The 18,862-nt window shown below is 43.4% G+C and overlaps 1 protein-coding gene across 1 annotated transcript in view; it reads left to right on the top strand.

The window, feature by feature from the left end:
- Positions 1–18,473, top strand: part of LOC148517452 (macrophage mannose receptor 1-like) — a 182,194-nt gene extending 163,721 nt beyond the window's left edge. The window contains 4 exon segments of the mRNA XM_088478637.1: positions 5,304–5,467; positions 11,702–11,769; positions 17,770–17,870; positions 18,439–18,473. Coding sequence (XP_088334763.1) covers positions 5,304–5,467; positions 11,702–11,769; positions 17,770–17,870; positions 18,439–18,473 — 368 coding nt within the window.
- Positions 18,474–18,862: the final 389 nt, after the last annotated feature.

The raw sequence follows: 18,862 nt of genomic DNA, 5'->3' as shown, positions 1-18,862 counted from the left end.
GGAAGCAACCTCCTACACCTTTTGCTGACAAGGTTCCCAGCTGCACTAAAAACTTTCAGAGTACACAATGGAGGTGGGGCAACTTAGGTAAAATAGAGCCAGTTTATACAGGAGACTCCAAATTGCCTCTTTTTACTGCCAGTACAGGTACAGACTGTATGACATGCCTGCTTGGATGCTGTCACCAATGTGTTCCTCCACCATTCTTTCAATGGTGACAACATCATATGCAGTGACAGTAGACATGTCAGAAATTGTTGGCAAGTCCTTCAGTCCATACCAGATGTCCAAACTTGGTCCTGCCTGCCCTGCATCACCGCTAGCAGGTTGGCTAGGTTATCTAAGTTGTTTCCTGGCAGCCCCAGTTGCAGGAGAAAATGAAGAAGGAGCTGTTGCCATGTCATGTTCTGCTTCAGCTGACAGTGTTTTCACCAGCAGGTCTTTGCACATCTGCAGGCTTGGGTCCGGCAGAAAGAGAGACACCATGTAGGCTTTAAACCGAGGATCGAGCACGGTGACCAAAATGTAGTGGTCTGATTGCAACAGATTGACCACCCTTGAATCCTGGGAAAGCGAATGAAGGGCTTCATCTACAAGTCCCACATACCGAGCGGAATTGCTCTGTCTTAGCTTCTTCTTCACTTTCTCCAGCTGCTTCAGCAAAAGCCTGATGACGGGAATGACCTGACTCAAGCTGGCAGTGTCTGAACTGACCTCACGTGTGGCAAGTTCGAAGGGCTGGAGAACCTAGCACAACACGGAAATCATTCTCCACTGCGCTTGAGTCAGGTGCATACCCCTTCCTTTGCCTATGTCATAGGTGGATGTATAGGCTTGAATGGCCTTTTGCTGCTCCTCCATCCTCTGAAGCATATAGAGGGTTGAGTTCCACCACGTTACAACCTCTTGCTTCAGGTGATGGCAGGGCAGATTCAAGAGTGTTTGCTGGCACTCCAGTCTTCGGCATGCGGTCGTTGAATGGCGAAAGTGGCCTGAAATTTTTCGAGCCACCCAAAGTGTCTCATGCATGCCCCTGTCATTTTTTAAAAAATTCTGCACCACCAAATTTATTGTGTGAGCAAAACATGGGACGTTCTGGAATATACCCAGATGTAATGCCTGCACAATATTGGTGGCATTGTCAGATATCACAAATCCACAGGAGAGTTTAAGTGGGGTAAGCCATTGGGCGATGATTTCCCTCAGTTTCTCTAAGAGGTTGTTGACAGTGTGCCTTTTACTGAAACCGGTGATACACAGCGTAGCCTGCCTTGGAACGTGCTGGCATTTCTGAGATGCTGCTACTGTTGATGCTGCTGTTGTTGCTGCGTAAGGTGATACATCTACCCAGTGGGCTGTCACAGTCATATAGTCCTTAGTCTGCCCTGCTCGACTTGTCCACATGTACGTGGTTAAGTGGAAATTGGGTACAACCGCATTTTTTAGGACACTGAGGACACTTTTTCTGAAGTCTCTATACATTCTCGGTATCGCCTGCCTAGTGAAGTGGAATCTAGACGGGATTTGGTACCGGGGACACACTACCTTCATCAATTGTCTAAATCCCACTGCACTAATGGCATATACCGGACACACGTCTAACACCAACATAACAGTCAAGGCCTCAGTTAACCGCTTTGCAACAGGATGACTGCTGTCGTACTTCATCCTCCTTGCTAAGGACTGTTGGAGGGTCAATTGCTTAGTAAAAGAAGTAGTTTTGTTCCAACTTCCTCTCTGGGATGATGAATTACTCCCAGCAGCAGCGGCAGCAGTAGGTGTAGCAATGCAAGATCCTCCGGAGGAATCCCGGATAGGAGAGGAGTCAGTCATGCCAGTGACATGGCCTGCAGGACTACTTCCGATCCTGACTGAGGAGGAAATTGTCGAGGAGGTAGTTGACGGTGTGGTTTGCAGGCGCTTGGATACAACAGGACAAAGGGATTTAGGTGTCCCTGGACTGCTTACGGTCTTAGCCACAGTTTCTGAACTTGACAGTAACTTTTTATGAACGTGCTGCAGGTGACGTATAAGGGAGTATGTTCCTAGGTGGTTAACATCCTTACCCCTACTTATTAAACCTTTACATATGCTACATATGGCAAGACAGTTGTTGTCCGGATTTGGATATAAATATTTCTAGACCAAAGAGGTGGAATTTTTGGTCTTCTGCCCAGGCATGACCATGATGGGCTTTTTCATCCCACGGACAACAACTCTTTCCATTAGTGCCTGATTTAAACAAACCACATCACCTTCAGAATCCTCCTCATCAACTTCCTCCTCAGCGCCAGCTACACCAATATCCTCATCCTGTTGTACTTCAATTGTGATATTTTCAATTTGAATATCAGCAACTGGACTGTGGGTGCTCCTTCCAGCTCTTGCAGAGGGCGTGAAAATGGTGGAAGGAGCCACCTCTTTCCGTCCAGTGCTGGGAAGGTCAGGCATCACAACCGTTGCCACACTTGGACTCTCCTTGGGGATTTGTGATGTCTTCTTAGAACGCACAATACTTTGCTGTGCTTTTGCCAGCTTAAATCTTTTCATTTTTCTAGCGGGAGAAGGAGGACTTCCATTGACATGTGAAGCTGAACCACTAGTCATGAACATAGGCCAGGACCTTAGCCGTTCCTTGCCATTCCGTGTCGTAAACAGCATACTTGCTAGTTTACGTTTCTCTTCAGATGATTTAAATTAATTTTTGGGGGTAATTTTACAGAACTTTGTTTGTTTGGATTTTACATGCCCTCTACTATGACATTGGGCATTGGACTTGGCAGATGACATTGATGGCAAATCATTGTCTATGTCATGACTAGTGGAAGCAGCTTCAGCACTAGGAGGAAGTGGTTCTTGCTAGTAATTCTTAGCTCCAGATTGGTCTCATTGGCAGTGGTATGTCCTGTTTTAGAGCATGCTGGCTGAGGTTCCTTACTGACTTCTCCAACAAGACCTGCTGCGTCATATACCCCTGTCTATACTTAGATTTGTCTCAGCTGGCTTTGATGGCATGCTTCTCGAGACACAGATCTTGAAGGCTTGTGGTTTCTCCAGGAGGGTTATCCAGACCATGATTCAGGCTCATCACTTCCAGAATTTGCCATAATATTTGGAGACTTTACATTTCATGGTGTGAGTATTGTAGTATCTCAGTGGCTATCTTTAGATTACCGACCCTTTTATTTTTTCTTCAGGATGGTCTGAATCAAGGCTTTTGCCTATCTTTTCTTAAGGGTCAGGTGTCAACTACAAACCTTTTTTCAGAGTGTGCTTAGAATTCTGCCTCCCTACATACCACCTAACTTTTCGTGGGATCCCTTACAATGGTAAGAACTGGTACTCTGCGGCTACCTGCTATTTTTCTGTATTCCACAGCAGCCGCCACTGAGGCCATCATGCAGCACTAAAGCCATCAGCCGACACTGAAGCCATAGCAGTATCAGTGTAACATCTGCGGTTGCAAAAATATTGACATTTGTTACTGCTTTTAACATTTATTTTAAATTAAGTAAATTACTGCTGTGTGTGCATATATATATATATATATATATATATATATTAGGGGTGAGCGGGTTCGGTTCTACTCGGTTCCGTTCGGATTTAAAAACCGAATCTTATTGGCTATCAGCTGTCATGAGTTTTGGATAGCCAATAAGATTCGGTTTTTAAAACCGAGCGAAACCGAGTAGAACCAAATCCGCTCACCCCTAATATATATATATATAATATATATATTTGAGATGTGCGGTTCAGTTCTCCAGAATCCAAATCCACCCGGTTTTCGGGAATCCGGGTAAATTCTAGTTGCGGTTCTAATCTCCTGAGGAAATCCGGGTCGTGGTTCTGATCTTTTTGCGGTTTGGAATTCTAATAAATAACAGGCACAGCCAGGATGTATAGTCAACATTTCAGAGCGTTGGTATTTTTATCAAGACATGCAATACAATGAACATAAGAGACATAAATACCTGTGTATCCACCCAGTGAGAGTCAAGTTCCCATCCTTGCCACACACACTATAGTTCTGGTGACATCATCAGTAAGCGACGAGACCCAGGATCCAGGAGGGAGGTGTGGTTAGGGCTGAGCATACCATTACCATGGTGACAAAAAAGTATATAAAAAATGGAGGCATAATCATACATAAAGAGCAGCAGCAACAGATAAACTTATAGAACATAACAGTGGCTACTCAGTAGAGGTGCACACACATCAACCACATTGTATGCGATATGGATAAATGTTAAATATGCACAATCAAGTAAAACCATGTAAAATGGATCTGGGTGCTGGACACTCCAAAATATATGGTACTGACCATGAAAACTAACTGGAGTAATAAGAAAAATGTCACCTGTTCAATAGAATAATGAAAAATAAAATATGTAAATAAGCAAAGAATGGGGCTATACAATAACAATGCCCAGTTGCAAGTGTTGTGAACTAACCTGGAGGTGTAATACACAGGTTATCCAGCTTGCTGTAATCATACTATATACCATATATGGGCGTAATAGCAGTACTGATGTTATAAACCAACTAGGTGACAGCTATGAAAAAAATATTACTAATTCACAAACAAAAAAAGATGCAAAAAGGAAATATGGAGGCAAAAATGTCCAACGACAAAAATTACAAGAAGCAGTTAAGAGGTAGAATTTAATTCAGGCCCAGCGGCTGAACAGTTTGTTAGATACGTATCCATTTAGCTTCTGCTTCCAATAGCACACGTCCACGATTGCCTCCCCTTGGATTGGGTGGAATCCAGTCTATAATTTTATATTGGATAGAAGCAAGATTGTATTGAAAATCTCGGAAGTGACGTGCCACCGGCTGGTCAGAGTTCTTTCCTTCAATAGCCGCTTGTATATATATTAGTGGAGAGAAGGAGGTAAAGGGGAATGAATGGAGAAACTGTGTAAAATAGTGGGGGAACAGCGAGGAGGGGTCTGAAAAGATCCCTTTCCTGCACAAGCTGCTGTGCTTTTGATGACATTCGGCCGAACACAAATTGTTGTTCCGAACTTGATGAATGGTAACATTTCTACGTCCCCATACTAAAGTATGAGGACTGTGGAAACTATCGGGGGAAAATTGTAACCAGGAGATATCTGTGATATCTTCTGTGTTACATAGTTAATAAATGGCTCCATTACTTAGAAATGACAGTTTATCATGATAATATGGGAAATTATAGTAGTTACGTGATGATGAATAGGCCCCTAAATGAGAACTATATCTCTACTTTTCACATGGATATGTTACAATTTAACTTTTTTTTTTGCCCCTGCACATAATAGAATTTGAACTCACAAGTGATGGTTGGATAATTCGTGGTGATACTCAGTACTATGTCAGCAAGGAGAAAATGACAATGGATAAAGCACGAGAATTTTGTAAAAGGAATTTCGGGGACCTGACCACCATCCATAGTCCATCTGAAAGGACATTTCTCTGGAAATATGTAAGTTCTGTATATTATATTTATCAAGGGGATATAGTCAAAATGTTGGTAATTAAAATCTATACAATGATGAGGTTAACACCAAAATGTCAAATAGTCATAATGTCGACATGATAAAAATGTCAGTAAAAAGAAACCAAGCAAGATGCTAATATCCGTGTAAATCACTTACAGCAGCATCCACCTAGTGAGTCTGTGGGAGCTCACAGAAACTTCAAAAAAAGGTAGTCAGTATCCAAAGAATTGCAGGTATCTACTGACGCATTTCGCTTCAATTATGGACACTTTATCAAAGAGCCTATTTGATAAAGCTTCGATAATTGGAGTGAAATGCGTTAGTGGGTACCTGCAATTATTTGGATACTGACTACCTTCTTGCTAGACATTGGCCAAACAGTCCATTGCAGCTGGAGCTGAGCCGGGATATTGACAGATACGCTGCACATTTATACACAGCTGCTGAGCAGAGTGTTGCAGCCTGGCTCATTCAGCGGTGCTGTGAGCTCTGTGACTACACTGTGGAGGGAACTCAGCTTACTCACCATTAAAGTTTCAACTGGTGAGATACCTATTACATTACTTACAGGTTTTTGCTACCTAGTAGAGACTTCATCAAAGCTGTAATTCTACTGGTAATTTAAGCATCACATCTCCTTTGCTAAGTAGAAACTGTACTCTATGGGCATGAGGTCGACATGGTCATTAAGTCAACAGTGACAATGTAGGCTTAGCCAAAATGTTAACAGTCATAATAAAGGCATGTCTAATTTGACTGTTGACTTTTTGACCATGTCTATATTTTGACTGTCGACACTTTGACCACATGTAACACAGAGAGAGCACAACCGCACAGGTTATTTTGCCACTCTCTTCAGTCTTACTGTATATTAAAGTAGCTATTGCCCTCGGCTTCAACCATGATAAAATCTATTCTGCCAACATTTATTTTTATTTGAGGTGTTCTGGATGTATTGCTCTGCATAGGGGCTCTGTCACGGGAGTGGCCCACATGACCAATATCACTATACAGACTGGTGGCAGCGCCTTCACCCACCACTCACACAAATGTGACTATGTGCCCTGTGTACAGATTGCTATGTAGCCTATCTATGCAAGTGAACGCGGGCCCAAAGCACCTCTCCCCCCCCTTACCAGCCTTGCTCAGCTTTAACTTGACGAATCCAGATGAAACAAAGTGCAGGTTAATTTTAGGAGCTAAAACTTCACAATGATGCAGTTTTCATGAAAATCGGTTCAGTAGTTTTTGCGCCAACTTGGAACAGACACAGCGTTCTTATTATACTGGTATAGATATAGATTATTATATTGTGAAGAGGTTCTACCTACTACCAAAATGACATAGTCCAGAGGACAGAAAAAGGGTAGTTAGAAGGTGCACTGATCAAAACAATATATATTAAAATATAACTTTCATTAATAAATATTTAAAATTGTTAAATTCCCTCACATAAAACCCATAAAATGGAGAAATATTAAATAAAATAAAGAAGTGTACATAATTTATGTTCTCTCGTTTATATTATTTAAAATGTTGCCATTATATGTTTGAGGGTATTTAAGAATTTAAAATATTTATTAATGAAAGTTATAGTTTAACATTCTGTTTAGATCAGTGCACCTTGTAACTACACTTTTTTCTAGAGAGGAGTGGTTGGGTTTTTAATCGGTTCTTTTCACTAAATTAGCGCAAGTTCCAATTAGTTCAGCTTTATCTTATTGGCTATCCAAAATATGTGAGAGCCGGATAGCCAATATGATGCAGACGGCTCATCTCAACATTTTATCCTTTCTATATTTTAATTGTTGACATTGACTGTCTAAATATTAATTGTCTACATAATGTACCTGTCAACATTATGGTGTCTCTATTAGGATCACCTATACTTTCATTGTCGACATAATATACCACACACAATTTTTGGATCAAATAATAATATAACTGTGTATAACTCTCTTCCAGTGGAGGATTTTACATAGGGGCTGCATCCCCCCTCCCCCTTGAGAATTTACTGGCACTGGCTACCTATTAGAGGCGCTATCTGTTAATCACAGCCAGACAGGCAATCCCAGGGGATGTGTTTTCTCCCCCGAGACTGCCAGGCCGGGCCACGATTAGCAGAGAGAGAACTGTAAGTCGCTTGTCTGCCTTTCCATGAGCCCTATCCGGCTTCTAGGGGCTGCAGCCAATGCAGTCCGTAGAAGTTGGTGTTTATGGTCATGTGCAAGTCGCGGGCCCTGCCAGGTGCATTGTGAATGTGCAATGCACCTGGCATGAGCCGAAAAGAGAACAGGACAGAGCCAGCCTGGTTGCTGCATGGGCCAGGAAAAGGCAGGAGCCACTGCTGCTCTCTGCGATTGCACTCTACCAACCCTCCTCATACTGTACCTAAATATTAATGCTCTTCATTTTCCATCCAACTTTCCGTCTCTCTGCGACAACTTCTCACACCACAGTCTCAGTTTTTCTACAGTCACTTCTCCTGATTTTGCTGTACCACATCTTATCCAAATCCTAGAAACAGACCTTGATGAGGTGGCTCCAGCTACTCTTCAAACTCTGCTTTGATGACAGCAGTGACATTCTAAAGCAACACATTATCTACAAAAACTTTCAAAGTAGAACATAATTGGCATAAATCTTGTACTCCTAATGACAATCATATAAAGCTTTCTACCAGAACTACCATAACAGTGGTTATGGATATAAATTATCCAACACATTTCTCATTTATTTTTCAGATTCTGGAGTGTTTAATAAAAGCGGTTAGAGTTTCCAACAATATAAATAAATCACACTTTTCGCAGGTCGCAGCCTGCTTCATCAGATCGGACATTTATACATGATTTTTGCTAAGTATAAATACGTGATTTAGAGTCTCATTAATAGAGCTTGCACAGATTGACCTCGCAGCACCACAAAGCAATACAGTGCAGATTATATGTGAATTTCTACTAAGACCATTCCAAACAAGCTATTGTACCCTATTACTCCCATCTACACAGTTTACACAAAACTTACATCTGTTCTCATTCTACACTCGCACAAACCTCTGACTCCAGGCCAACATTACTGTGTGACAAGATCATAGGCTCAGCCTCTGTAGTCTGGCTGGACAAATATGTACCACTTACCCTCATGTAATAATTTCCTATATACCTATAGACTGTAAGCTTGTGAGCAGGGCCCTTATAACTCTATATCCAGGGATGAGCTGGGCCAGGAGACATGGTGCCACCTGCCCCCCAGACTGGTATAATTATGCAGCACTAGAGCTGTATCTGTGCATATACTAGTGATAGCCAGAAGGATCCCCTGCCTGCCTACCGGCTGCCAATGTCAGGTTGTGGCAGTGCAACTAGCATGAGAATGGGCCGGCAACCAGCAGGGGGTACAAGTGGCTTTAATGTTGATGAAAAATGTGCTGCTGGGAATCTCCTTTCACACACAGGTTACCCCCTCAGGACCCCCAACCAGATCAGCTTTACTTCCTTGGTACTGCAATAGTCCTGCCCCAGCTCTCTTCACTTTCTCTCTTCTCCTCCTTCTTCCCTGCTACAGTTGGCACTGCACTAAAGAAGGCTGGCACTACTGTAGCCGTGGAAATACTCTCCCCTGCAATCTCTCCCTTTCACCTCTGCAGTTTCTCCCACTGTCTCTTTCTCCCCTGCAGTCATTCCCACTGGCCTCTTCTCCCCTGCAGTCTTTCCCACTGGCCTCTTCTACCCTGCAGTCTCTCCCACAGGCCCCCTTCTCTTGTGCAGTCTCTTCCACTGTCCCCACCTCTCCTGCAGTCTCTCCCACTGTCCCATTCTTCCCTGAAGTCTCTCCCACTGTCTCCTTTCCCCTGAAGTCTCTCCCATGGTTCCCTTTCCCCTGCAGTCTCTCCCATGGTTCCCTTTCCCCTGCAGTCTCTCCCATGGTTCCCTTTCCCCTGCAGTCTCTCCCATGGTTCCCTTTCCCCTGCAGTCTCTCCCATGGTTCCCTTTCCCCTGCAGTCTCTCCCATGGCTCTCTGTCCCTGCAGTCTCTCCCATGGCCCCAATATCCCCTGCAGTCCCTACCACAGTCCCCTTTCCCTTGCAGTCTCTGCCTTGGTTCCCTTTCCCCTGTAGTCTCTGCCTTGGTTCCCTTTCCCCTGCAGTCTCTCCCATGGTTCCCTTTCCCCTGCAGTCTCTCCCATGGTTTCCTTTCCCCTGCAGCTTCTCCCACAGTCCTCTTTTTCCTGCAATCTCTCCCATTGCCCCTTTACCATGCAGTCTCTCCCACAGTCCCCTTAACCCTTGCATTGTAGTCTCAATCACTATTTCCTTTTTCCTAGTCTTTCTCACTATACTCTTATTCCTTGCAGTCTCCACCACTATCTTTCCCCAGCAGTTTCTCTCAATGCCTGAAAAATGTGAGCTTCATCCCCCTTTCCATATATGCCACTGCCCCCTTTCCATCTGCGCCTCCGTCCCCTTCCCATATGTACCTCTGCCACCTCCCCATATGTGCTTATGCCCCCTCCCAGCATGTTTGCCTCTGTCCCCTTACTGCATGGTTGGTGGCTGTGATCATAATTGGCGTGGATGGATGGAGGACAAATTGCATTCAACGACAAAACTGAACCCAAGGATGGCAGATGAGCCCAATTTTCTGTTACTAAGGGCTCTATTTACTACAATCCGCATTTGGAATGCAGATTGTAGTGTGATATTACTGACTGAATTGCAAATTCATCCAATATCACAGGGATTTACTAAAACTCACTTGCAGGGACAGAGCTCGCGATAAAGCTTTGTCCTTGCGAATCCCCTCCGCACACTTATCATGATATTTTTGCAAAAAATACCACGATAAGTGCTCACGCATGCGCCGACCGGCTGCTGCTAAGCCCTGCCCCCATCGCTAAGCCCTGCCCCCTCGATCGTGACCCCTCACCTCTATTGATTACACTTACCTCACGTGATCGGGGCCCCAGTGATGTCCTCCATGGCTCTGGTCAGCTGATCTCCCATCCTGCACTGGGACCAGGTCTGCTGACAGGTTGGGAGACCAGCTGACTGGAGGGAGGACATCACCAGAGCCCCGATCACTGGTCCATGGACTGAGGTAAGTTTTTTTTTTTTTCATTATATATATATATATGTTTTCATTTTATATATATATATATATATATATATATATATAATTTTTTTTAGCAGTGATCGGCTTGTGGTCTGTTTAGACCACACAGCTGATCACTGGGGCCGGCTCCTGACTCTGCTCTGCCTGTTAGAGCAGAGCAGTCCAGTAACCAAGGGAGAGCCTGGATAACGCAACCTCCAGGTGGCGTTATTATCACAGGGTTTCCCTCTGTATTTTTTCACAATTTATTTTTAGTAACTTTCAGGCAGATCGCATTTCCCATTACAATTATGGGAAATGCGATCTGATTACTAAGAATATGTGATAATTAGGGGTTACCCTTTAGTAACTTTAGGTGATACTAAAATAATGTGAAAAGGGTGTGAAAACACCATTATTCACTTTATTTTAGTAAAAATAATGATAATAAATATAGCCCTAAGGGACATATTTATCACAATCTGCATTTTTAATGCGGATGTGATAAATATTTGACACCTAAATTAGCAATGTGTAAATTAGTATTTTCATGCAAATTATTAACATCCTCTTGGCAGGAGACAATCTCCTATAAGAGCCTGCTCTGGGGAAGAGCTGGAAGCAGTGTGATAGTGTAATGCTATCATACTGCTTTCTGGTTTGGGTCCTGGGCACACACTGTGCATGTGCGGCTGTCTGTCAGCGCATATGTCACCAGGGGCCCACAAATAGTGATCCGGAGCACCCCTCTCTGAAAGAATATGCATAATAGTAGCACATAGGCTAGTATACAGTAGGGTAATGCCATCCGGAGATGGCGTTACCCCATCAGGGCCAAGCTCCAGAATGCTTCACAATGTGCTGGTAGAAAAGCTGGAGCCACTTGCTTGTGTTTGCCCCGCCCAGGCTGAAAGTTGCCAGGCAGCCCCTGTCTTTGGCTGTTTATTATCAAGTCTTGTTTTATTACTGCTTTGCTCCCAATTTAAAGCAAAACAGAATATATTATTCTAATAATTGTACTATAATGTTTTAATGTAATATAATTCTGATTTCCATAAATATCTGTGCTCTGCAATACAATATCCTGTGAATAGCTATTAACCTTGATTTTCCCCTTCTCTCTTTTAGGTTATAAAGAATAAGATCATTTTTGCATTTTTCATTGGCTTAAAATTAGGATTGGATAAAGAATTTAAGTAGGTGCAGCTCGTGTTTAAGTGTTCATTATCTCATGCTATTATGTGTTGTATTTTTGGCAAACATGCGTAGGGGGCTTAGGTCATTCTTACTAGAAATGTGCAATTTGGTTTTCCTGAAAAACCGAACACATCCGAACTTTGGGGTTCTGAGTCCCAGCTCAGATCACTTTTGGGGTTCCAAGTACAACCAAGTCCCGGCTCGTGTCTGCTGTAAATTTGGAACTCGGATTTAAAAACTGACCCTTGGGTTTTGGATTGCATGTAAACTAGGGATGTGCAGGCTCGGATAGGTTCAAATTTGCACGCCGAGTTCGGATTTTTCCCTCCAAAAATCGGGTCTCAGAAAGAGGCAAAACGTCATCTTTCATGGACAAACATCATCTTTCATGGACTTTTGACCAGGAATGATGATGTTTGTCCATGAAAGATGACGTTTTGCCTCTTTTTGAGACACGATTTTTGGAGGGAAAAATCCGAACTTGGCGTGCAAATTTGAACCTATCCAAGCCTGCACATCCCTAATGTAAACAGGTCCAAATGACATGATTCTGTTGATAATTGAATTCCCCCCGTCATGTCCATCTATCTTCATGTACAGCTACATATACAAACTCTTAAACAGGTTTGAATGCAGAGCCAGATTCAGGGGTCTAGTTACTAAGCAGAGTTAGGAGACAGAGTGAACAGTAATAAGGTGCCAGCCAATCAGCTCCCAACTGTAATTTTTCAAACACCGCCTATGAGATGGCAGTTGGGAGCTGATTGGCTGGCACCTTATCACTTTCTTATCACTTTTCACCCTGTCTCCTAACACTGCTTAGTAACTAGACCCCTAAGGCTTTTAGCAGCCCCATAGCAACTAAGTTTTGGGGGCCTCCTCCAAAACATTAACACCCCACAGTGCCCCCCTTTTTATGCTCCACAGTGCTTCCCTCCAATATGCCTCACAGGGAATCGGTATGAAATACAGACGGACGGGATGCCGACTATCAGTACACTGACAGCGGTATCCCGAAGGTTGAAATCCTGATAGGGAAATGGTGAGTACTGTTCCCCTGTCATATTTACCCCCTAAACCTCCTTTCACCCTCCCCCCGTAGTGCCTAACCCTGACCCTCCCCCCTTAGTGCCTAACCCTAAACCCCCCAGGTGGTGTCTGAACCCAACTCCCCATGCCCGGAGCCTAACCCTAACCTCCACCCTCCCGCAGCCTAATGCTAACACGTCCGGGGCACCTAAACCTGTCTTCCCTGCCCCCCCCGCCTGCGGCTGATACTCACCTTTCTGCAGTGTCCTTACGATCGGGTTGTCGTCTGCCAGGATCCCCCATTTGCTAAACAGCAATACCACCCCCCTCCCCCCATGTACTCATCTCCCATGGCATGTCAGGCTTCACTTGAAACCTTCCAGCAATTCTGTGTTCTGCAGGCACAGTCACAATGCACACAGTGCAGAGCAGCTCCCTAGTGAAGTTGCTCTGTATACACGCACTGTGCATACAGACAGAGTTGGACTGGCCTACAGGGGTACAGGGGAAATCCCCGGTGGGCCCCATTGTCTGTGGGCCCACCCACTTCTCTAGGTGTCAGGTTCCAGACCTCAAATTATAGATTGTTACTCTATTAGATACCAGTTACCAGGAACACTGATCGGCATGGGGGATTGGTTCTCTTCTATAGAAACTACACCAAGATTTGCCCATTGGTTAGCCAAACAATATGTGTTGGCTGGCCACACCCTTTAAGCATGGACCCCTACCGCTGCATTCACCGGTGGGCCCTTCATGGCCCAGTCCGACACTGCATACAGAACACAGAATCACGACAGCCCCAGCGCTGGGCACCTATTCTCGGCTATTACAGGGTCGGACCGATCCTGTGTTGGGGCACTGGGATGACCTGTTGCCCTGCTTTAATTCAACCTATTTATATGTATAGACAAACTCCTTCCCCTTTCTTATCCTTCCAAACAGTCCCAAAGGCACATACAGTATATAGCATGGAACACATACTAGGGGGTATAATTACTAAAGGTTGGTTTTAATTGAATTAAATTCATTGAAAATTGATCAACATCGATGTTGTGTTTATGGGGCTAAATTGTATATTTGCTAATACTTAGAGAAACAAATCAAAAATTGTTAATTAGTACAGATGTCAAACAGCCCCTATTGGATCGTCTGGTCCTGTGAGACTATTCAAGTGTCGCATCTCATTGCGACTTGGATGCATTTCGGTAAAAAAAGACACTCAACGCTTACAGAGCTGCACTGGATCTGGCGGCTCATTGATGTCAGGCAAGTCACGCTGCGTAGCGTATTGAGGCTCGATGTATGAGGGACACATATGTAAATGTGTGATTTAGCTTCAGAAACACAAGATCGATGTTGATCGAATTTGATTGATTTTCATAGATTTGAAATCTATTAAAATCATCCTTTAGTAAATATACCCATAACTGTATAGGGTCCGTAATCTGTATGAAAATAGCTTATAGTGAAAGCACTGAGCATTAGTTAATTAAAATGTATTTGCCTATATTTCAAAATACGGCAATAAAATATTGTCAGGGCTGCTGAGCAATACTGCAATAACTGACTGATTCACCGAGGATATGCACATGCGTAGTGGAACTAAATACTATAAAATATACATAAATAATAAAAAAATTAAAAATAAAATGATGTCTGGAAAATTAAAACCAAGGGGTATGATTACAAAGTATCATTTTGTATTCGATTATATGCTCGATTTAACTCACCTGAAATGGAATCAAATCTAATGTATATATCACTGTAAAAATCCCACATTTATAAAAGTTAAATTTTGAGTTCTATTTCAAAATCGAATTCGATATTGTTTGATTTTGACTAGTGATTTCTTTTTCGGTTTTGGATGTCAGTTTCAGAGTTGAACATAAAATCACCTGTAAAATCAAACACAAAATTGAAACATCTGCAAAATAATAGACTTGCTTCATGTTGCTTATTTTAGCATGGTTCTTGTGTCTGTTAGCCAATCAGTGGCCTGGCTGTTGATTGACAGCCTGACTACTCACAGCCAATCAGCGACAAGTTACTATAGTAGCAGCCGCTGATCGGCTGGTGGCCGTACAACTCCAGGAAACCTCGTTTGTCGTGTCACTTGCGGAGAACAGCTGTATGTGTACACACATAAAGCTCTTCTGTGTCTGTTATGGCTCAGGATGCCACTTTGTTTTTTTAAATGCTCATGATGCTACTGGAGAAGAGGACCAACCTGCGCCAAGGATAAGGTAATTATTTATTTATTTTTTCCAAACAGTGGGATTCTACTGGACAGGAGGACCAAACACCAGGGATAAGATGAGTGTACAGATGTGTCTACATACATCTTACCTTAGTGTTCTACAAGTCGTGTTAAACATAACGCATGAGCGCCATGCGACTCGGTAGTGCTGAGCACCTTTTCATGTAACTTTTTTTCCCTAAAAATGCACCTTATCACAATATTATGAAAATAGGACGCACAAGCAGCTTCTGCTGATTAAAATCATATGTGGCATGCCTGTATTCTGTGTGCGACTGCGGATGTACCTGCATGCGAATGCTATGTTACAGTGTCAGCGACTGTAACGTAGCGTTTCACATGTAGATTCAGCTGCAGGCGCACGCAGAATATAATCTGTTTGCGACTGCGGATGTACCTGCATGCGAAATACACAGCGACTTTGACACTGTAACATAGCGTTTTGCATGCATATACAGCCGCAGTCGCACACAGAATGTAGGCACACCGCATATCATTTTAATCAGCAGAAGCTGCTCATATGTCCTATTTGCAATGCATTTGAAGGTAAAAAGTTGCATGAAAAGACTCTCTGCACTACCGAGTCACGCCATGGTTTGGTACGACTAGAAGGGCTGTTTAACTAACAACTGTGTGTAATAAAATTTCTCTTTCAACGGTGTGTGTGTGTGCTGTCTTTGTTTTAGTATTTCCTTTACAGGGGGGAACATATGTTCCAGTAGCCCCTTAATGCCCTGCAGGCTGGTACTTGTGGTTGTCCACGTACGAGCATTTAGGGGAGGTTTCATAGAGTCTATAGTCCCCATGCTTAATACTTAGTTTTATTATATATTATACACCTGTCAACCCCGCACCCCCCGCGGAGGGGTGTGGGAGATAGCCTCAAGCTTTATCTCCGGCCAGGGGTTACCTGGAGAGGGTGGGGGGGTTTTATTAGGGGGGTCCCCACCTCCCCAGGAATCTCCAGCCTAGGCTGGCTAGTGTGGGGTGCTGATTGCTTTAGCAGGGGGACCCCGTGAAGCGTGTCCCCCTGCTGTCTCATTACTCCCCGCTAGTAAGAGCCTAGTGCTGGTAGTTGAAAATACGGGGGATCCTACATTTTTTTCCCTGTATTTTCACAACCAGGACCGACTCACACAGCCCGGTGCTAGTTATGCTTTTTTTTGGGGGTGGGGTGGGGGGGAGGGCGCTCCATGTCTTTTTCTTTTCTTTATTTTAACACGCAAGAACCATGCTAAAATAAGCGGCATGAAGCAGGTCTATTATTTTTGGAATATTGTGCTCGATTTTGTGCTCGATTTTACAAGTGAACCATGGTAAAATCGCCAGCATGAAGCAGGTCTATTAATTTGGGGATGTTGTGTTCAATTTCAATTCAAATAATAGTAAATCAGGGGATCCTACGTTGGTCTATGTAAAAATGCAGATGTTTAGATGATATTCGATTTCGAAAGGGATTTGGTTTTATATTCAATTTCACATACGATTTTGACTTTAGTAAATCTCTGATTAAAATCGAATTCAAAATCACCAGACATGCAAAATTGAACTTTGATAAATCTACCCCCAAGTATCAAAACTTGCATCAGCCCTATGGCAGGTGCAGATTATCCATCTGTGTAGCCACCTCCAAGTAATCGCCTAGAACCATCCAGCACTTACCCAACACATTTCTAAAACCACATGACTCAATCGCAACAGCGCCTAATTAATGCATACGCTGTAGGAGTTTTTAGGATATTTGCACATGCAGAGTAGAAAATAAAATGCTCAACTATGTGACCATCGGCATTGCCTGTGACTCTGAACATGGCCCATCACAACCTGCTGAGGAGAAACATCAGGTAAAAAGTTAGTTATACACTATGGGCCTGATTCAGAGATGTTCGCTGACCCGATGGTTAGCACACATCTCCGATTGCTAGAGGACTGTGCATGTGCAGGATGTGTACTGCGCATGTGCGGCCCTCCATCTGCGAGTCTGTTCACTGTGCCTCCCAAACACAGCATTTGGAAAGTGGAGTGGGGGGCATTCCTGGGCAGTGTTCCTGAAAAAGGAGGGGTGTCACGCCCATTTTTCAGGAGGGAAGAGGCCAGGGTCTGCTTCAGTGGATGCAGATTTCCTGGCCTTGCCAGCTGTCAGGACCTGGTTGGGCTGCGGTAAGATTCAGCTACTGCAGCCTGGCCAAAGGGACAACCGATGGTCATGATGGTGATCCCAGGCTGCGAACCCGTTCACAGTACTGGGGTCGCGGATGTAGCAAGGAGGTGTCTATTTCCTACAGACACCTTCTAGATGGACGGAACTGCATAGCCACTGCTGTGCAGCTCTGCAATTCCATCCATCTCTACATTAGACCCTTTCTTAGATATGGATAGCCTGTGACACATTCTGGTACCTGTGCAGCAGGGATAGCCATCGGAAGGGTGGCATTGTATTGATACAGTTTACTGTTACCAGCATCAGTGGTTATAAACCATTGGATTCCGATGGCCAACCCTACTCTGCAGTCACCAGTGCACCATTGGGATACAAATTCCACTCCTCTGCTCTAATTGACTTTACTGTAGGAACCCAGTGGTCGCAGCTGTGCCATCTTCTTCATTACCATGTTGCTCTGTGTCACAAACTATACCTTTGTATGTACAGTTGACATATATGTGAAAACCTATAGATTGTGTAAGAACCATAATATCTGTTTCCCATTAGGTGGATGGACAATTCTCCTGTGGACTTTGTTGCCTGGGCAAATCATGAACCCAACTTTTCCAATAATGACGAGAACTGTGTTGTGATGTATAGAGACTTGGGTATGTGTTATACAGTATGTATGGCAAATTCATACAAATTAAACACATATGTGCCATTTTACAGATATATAGATCCTATTGGGTTATTGGGTTATTATCACAAAAAAATATGTTACTTATGTTTAACCCAAGCTTTTGAAAAATGTTGGTGCAGTGGTAGTCCCCAAGTAACCTGCCTGATGCATTTTGTTGTGGAAAAAAAACACTTTCATCAGATTAAGGGCCTGATACAGCAAGGAACGCAAATGTGAGCATGCGCTCGGCAGATGGTTTCGCACTGTGCATGCATCATACTGCACGTGCATGAACCAATCAGTGCAATCAGAAAAGGGTATGCAGATGCAGCATGCACACAGACCCCTCTAACTTTGATTGACAAGAAGTGCCATTTGTGGGCGGTGACGGGGTGTGGTCGTGCAAACGCTGGAGTACCAGTGTAAACAAACAAAAAAGAGAAGTAGGTATACAGTAGGGCGCTTCACATCAAAAAAATGAAATGTCTAATTATGGCATGCAGTTAATACATTTAATACGTTCCTTTTATAATCGTTGGTCTCTTGTGTTGTAGTCTGGAGGTTCACATATATCTTCTCCTTGTTATAAACGATGTGACATATAAAAAGAAGGAGAAACCACTGTATCAGTCATCAGTACTCTTGTGTGAAAAATATAAAAAGTGGAAAACAGGATGTGTGGAACAAAGTGTGTAAAACACCCCTCCACACAAACGGTGTGTACCCCACTCACAGAAAAGAGTGACTACTGAATCCTCAAAAGGTATCTTTTAACTTGCCAATCACCCGAAAACGTGATTCCTCAGTTGTATAGTCTGCGTACCATAACTCACTTATAGAAATAAAGATGAAAAGCCTCAAAAGGTATCTTTACATGCAACAATGGCGTACTCCAACTCACTCTAACACTAGGCAGAATCCTCACATCAAGGTTTCTTTTCCTGATATTGGTATATTCACTCTTTCTGTCTTTAGGTT

The sequence above is a fragment of the Taudactylus pleione genome, unplaced genomic scaffold (genome assembly GCF_031769625.1).
Source record: "Taudactylus pleione unplaced genomic scaffold, aTauple2 ptg000216l, whole genome shotgun sequence".
NCBI classification, from domain to species: domain Eukaryota; kingdom Metazoa; phylum Chordata; class Amphibia; order Anura; family Myobatrachidae; genus Taudactylus; species Taudactylus pleione.
The sequence above is the reverse complement of the archived record's forward strand: the minus strand, read 5'-3'. Positions and strand labels throughout refer to the sequence as shown.